Genomic DNA, 10,610 nt, shown 5'->3' with positions numbered 1-10,610 from the left:
CTTGCTCCACCTTAAATGATGCAGTATTACATTGAGATGCCTGTACTGGCACTAGCGTAGAACTGCTGCTCTATATAAGATTGAGGGAAATTCAAATGAGAAGCTAACATTAGCATATCAAATTCAGTGTGACGTTGTGAATCCGGTGCTGGCTGACAGACAGGCAGCTCTACAGAGTTCATTCCTTTCTTTTATTACCAATACAGCGATTTTCATTTGTGAATCCTGAAGATGGACAATCCCAAGAACAACAAAAAAACAAGGGGACATGGAGAATACCAGGATGAAAAAGACACTAAAGGAGGATGAGGACATATCCGAGCAGGTGGGCAGTAAGAAATTACTTTACTTAGCTAACAATAGCCTGTAGCATTTCATCACTAGCTAGCAATCTTGGTTATTTCAGTGTAGCATATAAATAATAAATAAGAAATAAAAGAGATGAAAATGTTACAGGAAGGGTGCGTGTGTGTGTGCGTGTGCGTGCATGTATGTGTGCGTGTGTGTGTGTGTGTGTGCGTGTGTGTGTGTGTGTGTGTGCATGTATGTGTGCGTGTGCGTGCATGTGTGTGTGCGTGTGTGTGTGTGTGTGTGTGCATGTGTGTGTGTGTGTGTGTGCGTGTGTGTGTGACAAAGAATGATAAATTGATAAAATCTACATGTATTCATTTGTTAAAGTGGGTGAAGTGCAGTTCTAGCCCTGTGATTGTGCTTTTCTCTCTCACTCTACCTCTCACACACACACACTCTCTCTCACTCTTGGTGCGATAGTGAGAGAGAGAGAGAGAGAGAAAGAGAGAGAGAGAGAAAGCTATGAGATTACAATGTAAAAAATCCACGAGTGCCTGAAATTTCTGTAAAACAGGTGATTTTTTTTTTTTTAATTTTACCTAGTTTTTACTATCTGCCCAATGACAGCTGGGATAGGCTTCAGCACCCCACCGTGACCCAGAAGGATAAGCGGTTTAGATGATGGATGGATGGATGGATAGTTTTTACTAACTCCAAATTAGTTCTTACAGTGTGCGTAAAAGTCACTGATTTAAATCCAGCCCAACCCGAGCAGCTGCTGTCCAGGAAAAACATGTTTATCTGATATTCAGTCGGGCTCGGGTCGCCCTGCTGACCTCGAACAATGTTTATCAGGACACTAAATGACCCGGATGGAATGCGCTGTTTCAGCGGATCTTTAATGTTTCAAATGTTGTTTCTTGTTTAATTTTAGGCCAGAAAAGTTTTACTGAATGACTGTTTAGCTTTTAAAATGTATAAAAACTGTAGATGAACTGTTCCTCTGTTAGCAGGACATCAGAGAGGAGAGTGTACACCCTTTAAAATAATGGTTCTTCAAGTGAATGGTTCTGTTCAGAACCATAAGTTCTATATAGAACCATTCCATGCTTAAATGGCTCATTGTATGGTGAAATCGTTCTTCAGATTGATGGAGAATGTGTTGTATATGGTTCTATATAGAACCTTTTTGAAAATGGTCCTATATAGCACCAAAATGGGTTCTGCTACTATTGCAAAACTTTTCCAAAAGTATTTACACATTAAATAAAAAAGTAGCAGCTGCACATTTTACAGGTTCATTAAAAATTCTGGGGGACGATTCCCAAAACAGTTCTACAATGAACTGGACTGAGCCCCGGATCTGTACATGTCCAGCCAGCGCTGCTGGATCTACTGAAGGGTTTATTAATGGATGGATATTAAAAAATTAAAAAAAAAAAAAACGTGGCCTGTTCAAAGTGCCCGGATTAACACAACATTACAGTGCAATGTTTAATTCAACAATTTAAAAATAATCCTTCATCAATGGAGATTCTTCATTTCTGTTTCACTGATTTTGTTCATTTATTTCAAATACAGTGTGATCTAAAATCATCAAACCAAAGAATTTAAAATCTTTTAAAATCCAAAATCATATCTCCAAAGAATTTATAACGTATTCAGATGTGCGATTCATCTCATCAATATTTCAGCCGAGCGTAAAGGGTTAGAAACCTAAAACTCAGGTAATGAACTATTTAACAGTAACTCTACTCTAAAGTTGGATTAATAACAGTAATAAATGCATTAAAATGTGGACTTATTTTCACTGCATCAACAAAACATGCTGACCAGGGGTGCCCAAACTTTTGCCTCAGGTCTATGATGAGCCTCAGTGTCTCTCAGTGTTCGGAATGAGCCCTTATTTTCAGCAAAGTCACTTTTAAAGGCTGCAGTTTCTCCGGATGTTGGTGCAATGAGAGCTCAAGAAATCTTTTAGAAAGGAGTTTCTTTTGTATCCAGTAACTAAAATATATCACAGTCTATGAATCCAAAACACTCTTAAGCTGCTCAGCCCATAAGCTTACACTCCTGTGCCAAAACAAATTGATCAAGCGCAAAATTGCAAAACATTAAGCTTTAAATGGTCTTAAAAAGAAAAAATGAAACAGATAAAGTAAATTAATATGGGATAATATTGCCTTTTTCTGCTCAGTATTGATGGCTTCCAGCAGTTGAAAAGCATTGCCGAGTTAGTTTGTGTCTAATATGAGGCCAAATTTTCTCTATAGGGCTTTGTTGTATATAACTGATGAATTAATTGGGTTTAATATTTCTATGTTACTTATTTATTATTTATTAAGTAGGTCTACATTTTTAGCCCATATTGTACTGTTGTATTGTGCGTTGATATTGAGCACAGCACTGGCTGTGAATGTGGTATTATACTGCATATGTGTTTCCTGTTTATGAACCTTAGGCCTCTCTCTCTCTCTCTCTCTCTCTCTCTCGCTCTCACTCACTCTCTCTCTCTCTCTCTCTCTCTCTCTCTCTCTCTCTCTCTCTCTCTCACTCACTCACTCTCTCTCTCTCTCTCTCTCTCTCTCTCTCAGCCTCTCAGTCCGCTCCCAGCGTTCCTTTCGTGGTGTCTCAGTGTTCTCCCTCTGATGATGGCTTCCTCACACTTGGCTGCCTTACGAGCGGGTTCTTTCCCACTGAGTCTCTCAGGTTCTCATGGACTGATGGCAGCAGCGGGGTGGTGAGTGACGCGGTCCAGTACCCGGCTGTGAAGGCGCAGGGCGACAAGTTCACTGCAGTGAGCCACGTGCGCGTCAAGCCTGTAGAGGGGAGGGCAAAAACATTGACGTGCCGAGTACAGCATCCCGCCGGACAACAAAGCAATGACATAACTGTGAGAGGTCAGTCTGACAAACTTTACAGGAGAAGGCAAAAATACTATTTGCTTTTGAAGTAAGGTATTGTAAAAAGATTGTCAGAGGTTAAAGTATTTGAGGTGATGACGGCAAAGTGCAAAGCAAAAATTACCATTTGACAACTTACTAAGCTGTGATTACATGGAGCATTATTGTCTCTGTCATGATGATTATCATTGACACTAACATGACACTGTTATATTACTGAAGAAAATCTGTCTTGACAAATCATGACAGGATATGATGTCTTCCATGACATGTTTCTGGCATGGTTATGTCAATGTTATGTAGCAGAGTTCAGGTAAAGTGTTACCCCTGTATCTTCTATTAGAGTAGGGAGTTGATATGGAGCTCTAGGCCGGATACTAAACTATAATTAACATGGATTGTTATATGCTGTTCATAATTCAGCTGTACAAATCATTGGAGCTTACAATGAAGCTTAAAGTTAGTCATATTGTTGTGGATAAGGGAAGAAATACATGCAATATGGATAAAATAGCAGTCAGTGTATCTGAAAGAATCTCCTGGAATATCTCATCCATGCCATCTAATGTAAGTGCATGCTTTGTATTGTTTAGTGTAGGTGTTTAGCCATTGAATTCAGTAGCACAATTTTCGCTTTTTCCTTTTATTGCCTTGTTTAGGGATCTCTCCACCAAAAATCCGTCTAGTGGAATATGGACAATCCATAATGTGTATCATTGAGGACTTCTACCCAAAGACCCTCAGTATCAAGTGGAAAAAGGATGACAGTGAAGTCAAAGGCCGGGACTGGAAAACCACAGAAAATGACTCAGGTTCTTACACAGCAGTCAGTGTCCTTGATGAAAATCTGGCATCTTCAAGTCCGGGTACCAAATACACCTGTGAAGTTACACATGGTGGCAAAAACTACCCAGAAAATCTGTCATCTAGAGGTAATCTAGTGTCATTATGGTTATGTAGGCATAATAACATTTGCAAAAAGATATATAATCATACAGTACTGTGCAAAACTCAAAGGCCTCCCTTCTATTTTTATTTTCTTGTGACATTCCCTTTTTAAATTATCTTAACTTAACTATCTATTATGGTTTCTCTACAGAAATATCTCCTTAAGAATGATCGTTTTACAAAACGATCATTTTGAATGGAAATGAAATGAATGAAGGGTTTTGGTTTCTGAATTTTGCACATTCCATTACATCCTTATGTAAAAATACCAATGCAATAAAAATAAATTTGTGACTATTTAAATTTGCCTTCCATATTAGAACTAATAATGTCTGGTTCTCCTTTTTTATATAGCTCAGTTCTCTCTGAAAATCCATCCACCGAAAGCAAAGGAGCTTTTCATAAACAAAAAAGCAGTAATCGACTGTGTCATAAATGGTGATAGTAGGAAGCAGGTGGAAGGAGCAGGAGTGTCATGGACAGTTGGAGGGAACCCAGCAACTCGTGATGTTCGTACTGGTAGTGTTACACAGGCAGGATCATCATTTACCAAAACTAGCACACTGACCCTTGAAGAGTCAAAATGGTTTTCAGGTACAGAAGTGATTTGCTCCACCTCAAGAGACCAAAGAACAATCTCTGACAAAATTACTGTTAAAAAAGGAGGTGAGTCTTTTATTGCTGGAGTCAAATCTTCTTAGACCATATTAAAACACTTCTTCTGAAATGTGTGTATCTTCTATCTTGTATCATCTAATTTAAATATGATCTTTTCCCATGTAGGACAACGTCCCTCTATTATCATTTACAAGCCGGATAAGACTGTCAGTGATTCTGACTCGGTGTCCCTGGTTTGTGAGGTCAGCAGCTCTGATCTGGCAAATGTCTACATCATGTGGCAAGTGAACAATGGTCAGTACATAGAAGGCAACAGCATGGCCACCATCAAAAATGACAAGATACTGATTGTCCTCAGCTACTTAACCGTGACTGGACAGCAGTACAACAGTGCAGAAATCACTTGTGCAGTCAAAGATGCCAACATGCAGAATGACTTCCAGCCGAGAACGAGCTCACCATCTAAGAGTAAAGTCACCTCTCATTAATTTCCTTATATAACTTGCTGCTTTTCTCTTTTATTCCACAATATTACCCCAGACATGTTTGCTGTCTGAAGTTTGCATCTTTAATAAAAGACATAGAGCAAATAATACAAGTTACATTAGTTTGATGATGACTAACTAGAGCACAGAGTAAAAATTACTATGTGACATAAGCTGTACAAACAGCAAACTTAATGGCATCTGTCATAACAGTTACTAGTAATGGAAACACTCTGGATATAACTCAGGATATAACACCACCCTTTACATGTTTCTTGTGTGGTTTACTTACTATGGAGCTTAGTCATATTGCTGTGGGTAAAGGTACCTGTAATACTGTAAAGAAATACCTGTAATACTGATGATATGGCCGTCAATTTATCTAAAAGAATCTCCTTTTTACCGCAGTTAAATTAAGAATTTTTTTTTTTTTATAGCAAGCTCTCCACCAACTATCCGTCTGGTGGAATTTGGCCAATCCATTATGTGTATCATTGAGGACTTCTACCCAAAGGCTTTGACTATAAAATGGAAAAAGGATGACCGTGAAGTCAAAGGCCGGGACTGGAAAACCACAGAAAATGACTCGGGTTCTTACAGAGCGGTCAGTGTCCTCGAAGCGAATCTGATGTCTTCGAGCCCGGGAACCAAATACACCTGTGAAGTCACACATGAGACCAAAACTTACTCAGATAATCTGGCATATAGAGGTAATCTTGTGCCGTCATGGTTATGTAGGTATAATAACAATGAAATACACAGAAATATAAGTATACAGTACTGAGCAAAACTCAGAGACCACCGTTAATTTATTTAATTTCTAGTGAAAAAAGTCAGTAACCAGTAAGTTATTCTTTTTTTTCAGTGTCAGGAGAAAAAGCAAAAAACAAAAAAATGTATTCATATAAAACCTAATTCTTTTCTCACTAAGAACTTTTTGTAAGTTGCTTACTTTTTGGATTTTCCCCTCTCTCTTAAAGATGAAAGCTACTGTTTATCTGATGGGGACAGTTTTCCCGGTTTGCCATGTGTCGCACAGTTTTTGATTGAGATTATCTTATATCTAATCTCTTCAGAAATGTCTCCAGAAAAGTTAATTACTTAATGGTCATTTTGACAAGAAATGGGACAAATAAAGGGTGTTTTGCACAGTATCAATATGTAAAGATATCAATGTACCCAAAGTGAGTTGATGTATAATTCTATTTAACTTTGTTTTCATTATGAATATCAGTAATGTGCATTTTTTCCTTGTTTATAGCTAACTTCTATTTGAAAATCAATCCACCACAAGCAAAGGACCTGTTTCTAAACAAAAAAGCAGTAATCGAGTGTGTCATAACTGGTGATAATCAGAAGGAGGTGGAAGGAGCAACAGTGTCATGGACAGTTGGAGGGAACCCACCAACTGGTGGTGTTCAGAATGGCACTGTTACACAGACAGAATCATCATTTACCAAAACTAGCACACTGAACCTTGAAGAGTCAAAATGGTTTTCAGGTAGTGAAGTGATTTGCTCCACCACAAGAGACCAAATAACAACCTCTGACAAAATCAGTGTTAAAAAAGGAGGTGAGTCTTTTATTGCTGGAGTCAAATCTTCTTAGACCATATTAAAACACTTCTTCTGAAATGTGTGTATCTCTATCTTGTATCGTCTAATTTAAATATGATCTTTTCCCATGTAGGACAACGTCCCTCTATTATCATTTACAAGCCTGATATGTCTGTCAGGGACTCTGACACGGGCTCTTTGGTTTGTATGGTCAGCAGCTCTGATCTCGGGAATGTCTACATCATGTGGCAAGTGAACGACGGTCAATTTACAGAAGGCAACAGCACGGCCACTATCATCAAAAAAGACAACACATCGATTGTCCTCAGCTACTTAACCGTGACTGGAAAGGATTATAATAATGCAAAATTCACTTGTGCTGTCAAAGATGCCAACATGAAGAATGAAATCCAGCCAAGACAAAACACAACATCTACCAGTAAAGTCAACTGTCCTCATCCTGATGCGTCAGATCGTCGCTGAGCGTCCTCTCAGACCAAGATGGTCAGGAAGCATCACTGCAGCTGTATCTGGCTGATTGAGATGCTTCCTCTAGTTCATCTAAATGGTCTGAGATGCTGTTTGTCGTGATGCCTCCTTTGTGTTTTGCATCTGTGTTTACCTTTGTGCTTTTTGTTTGCAATATGTAGCTGCATGGGCCATGTTCTAAATCTAATCAATCTAAAACGCTGTTATTATGCACATAACCACATGACCTTGATGCAATAATGAAAATGATTGAAAAAAAATATAAAATCTGTCCTTACACTGTACACACTGGCCTCTGCATGTCTCACTGTGTTCTGTGTCTTGGATGGACGTTGTTGTGCTCTGCCTTTTGCTTTGTCTGTTTTTGTTCATGATCTGCTTGTGTTCACTGTAATGTGGAAGTTTAGATTATACTTGATTAAATTTTCCCAAAATGTGATGGGATACTGTTAGAATTGACCCTCAGAAATATGAACCTATTTTTACATATGCATATATTATTATTATTGCAACTCTTTAAACAATAAATCAGCCTAATTGCATTTGACATCATTTAGTCCATCTTTCATTTGATAGTTTTATGAACCTTTATTTTGCCATCTATGATTCATTTGTGACCAACATCTTGTAATGAACTTGTAAGAACTTAGAAGTATCGATTCACATAACAATCCATACATGACTATGTAGATCAGCATTATTAGAGCAGTAAGGGAGGAGGCCCAGCAAACGGAAGGTTGTGGGCTCAAGTCCCAGAACAGCATAGTCTGGGCTGTGCCCCTGGGCAAGACTCCCAACTCCCTCCTGTCTCTGCAGCCAAGAATGGGTAGACTAGATTCGTTAGAGAGCAAAATGACCAATTTGACTTGTATTCCATTCAATTCAACTTTATTTTCACTGTATATATGCTTGGTCAGTTTAACCAAACACACTCAGGGCACTTCTCTGGTGCATAGATATTAAGACAAAATGAGTGCAGTTTAGTTTAAAAAAATGTAAACACATCAAAAATGTTTTCTATATTATCTGATATTACTCTCATGTCTAAGATCACTATTTGTCTTGTATTGTTCTGTTTAATGTACTTATTATGAACAACGTTCAGTAACACATTATATACACATGCTGATACATTTGTACAATACTTGTTAGTTAGTGTTTTGATGTTGTCACCTTCTCCGTCATGGTTGTTATCTATACATAAAATTCTTGTCATGTGATACACCATTTACAAATGTGTGTGTGTGTGTGTGTGTGTGTTTCAGTGGAGCTTCCAAAGCCAGATCCAGGATTGTATATACAATGCAATAATGATATTTCGGAGGAGGACGAGTTCAACAGCCTGTGGTCCACCGCCTCGTCCTTCATCTTCCTCTTCCTCTTCTCTCTCATCTACAGCACTGTCCTCAGCCTCTCCAAGGTAAAGATATTCATAATGTTTTGAAAAAATCATGTTATTAACGTTCACTTTTTTCTTATTGTGTGTACAGTGGCCCCTTGAATGACTTTGCATCTCCACTTGTTGACTTATTTACGAAAAATGTTTACGTATTATCTTGTGAAAGTGACGTACTATGTTGAAATAATGACTTATTTTCCCACAATATTGACTCACTAATGTCTTACATTTTTAAGATATTGACTTGTTATCTCATAATAATGACGTACTATGTTTACTGTGTCCAATGTGCTGACTCATTCTTTGTTCTTCATTAAAGTTCACCAGTGGTTAAATGGTTGAAGTGTCTGGATACTTTCTGGAGCCACTGCATGTGTGTAACCTCTCTCTTTCTTATCTGTGTTTTTCAGATGAAATGATGATGAAGGGAGCACAATTGGAGAAATTCAGTAAATGTTGTCTTCCATATTTCCTAAAATCTGTTTTCTGCTGATCTTTTTTTGTGTTTTTAAATGTGTGAGTGAAGATGTTACTCTTGTTCTTTCATTCTAATTTAAGACTGAAATAAACGACAAATAAAAGTACTTTTGCATTCATTTAAAGCAACACAATATTCATGGATTATGCTGAATTTATCTTTTATTAAAAACTTAAAGGGGCTTGTATATGTGTGGACAAAATGTGTAGAAAGAAGAACAAGCATGAATACACTGAACTCTCAACATACATTCATATGCATAAGTTTGAGCGCCAGTGTTTATTTGCTAAATTGAACACACACACACACACACACACACACACACACACACACACACACACACACACACCATCTAAACCGCTTATCCTTCTGGGTCGCGTTGGGGTGCTGAAGCCTATCCCAGCTGTCATTGGGTGGAAGGACTAAATTTAACATATTGGAAAAAATATAAAACATGGCATGTGTAAAAGATATTGCACATTTTATGTTTTACATTCTAGTCTTCATTTCTTTTTCACTTTTTTGATATAACTTGATGTATAATTAGACCATTTGAGTATGATTGATGATAAATTTGAACCCAAACTATTTGTGTATTTTTTGAGACCTTTTTTTTATATTTTATTTTAATATTAGTGTTTTAATTTACTAAATGATAAATACAGTTACTGATAATGGTCACAGTTATGATGTTATAGGCTTTAATATGAACAGTGACATGGGAAATTTTGGGCGCACCTTGTCAATTGAAATGTTTTGTTGATTTTTTATATGAAAATACATTTTTTAAATGTCAAATCTATAAAAAAAAAAAAGTGAGTAAACTGGCGGTTTTAAATGTTAAAGTTCATTGAACCTCTAATAGTCAGTTAGCAGAACAGTTACTGTGTGTTATTTTCTCTGAACTCATTATTTGTAGTTCAGTCATATTGAAAAGTTTAAGGCAGCAGGTCACTTATTTTATTTTACTAACTCCAAATTAGTTTTTACAGTCTGCATAAAAATCACCGATTTAAATGCAGCCCAACCCGAGCAGCTGCTGTCCGGGAAAAACATGTTTATCTGATATTCAGTCGGGCTCGGGTTGCCCTGCTGACCTCGAACAATGTTTATCAGGACACTAAATGACCCGGATGGAATGCGCTGTTTCAGCAGATCTTTAATGTTTCAAATGTTGTTTCTTGTTTAATTTTAGGCCAGAAAAGTTTTACTGAATGACTGTTCAGCTTTTAAAATGTATAAAAACTGTAGATGAACTGTTCCTCTGTTAGCAGGACATCAGAGAGGAGAGTGTAGAATAGACTGATGTGGAGAGAGAAAATCAAAAAATGGCACATTTTTTTCATTTTCTGTTACAAACAGTGATTCATTCTTTTCATTTTCTTTTTTACGATTGTGTTTATAAGACACACCGAACAGCACTGCTGCTGTTGATGTGTGAAT

The 10,610-nt window shown here is 37.4% G+C and overlaps 1 gene segment (V, D, J or C); it reads left to right on the top strand.

The window, feature by feature from the left end:
* Window positions 1-4,278: 4,278 nt before the first annotated feature.
* LOC118803143 lies at window positions 4,279-9,108 on the top strand. The segment is given in 8 exon segments: window positions 4,279-4,315; window positions 4,497-4,808; window positions 4,926-5,228; window positions 5,683-5,955; window positions 6,507-6,818; window positions 6,935-7,240; window positions 8,556-8,710; window positions 9,100-9,108. Coding segments are annotated over 8 exon segments (1,707 nt in total).
* The last annotated feature ends 1,502 nt before the right edge of the window (window positions 9,109-10,610 follow it).

This window comes from Colossoma macropomum, unplaced genomic scaffold, assembly GCF_904425465.1.
Source record: "Colossoma macropomum unplaced genomic scaffold, Colossoma_macropomum, whole genome shotgun sequence".
NCBI lineage: Eukaryota > Metazoa > Chordata > Actinopteri > Characiformes > Serrasalmidae > Colossoma > Colossoma macropomum.
Note: the sequence above shows the minus strand (reverse complement) of the source record. Positions and strands in the feature narration are given on the sequence as shown.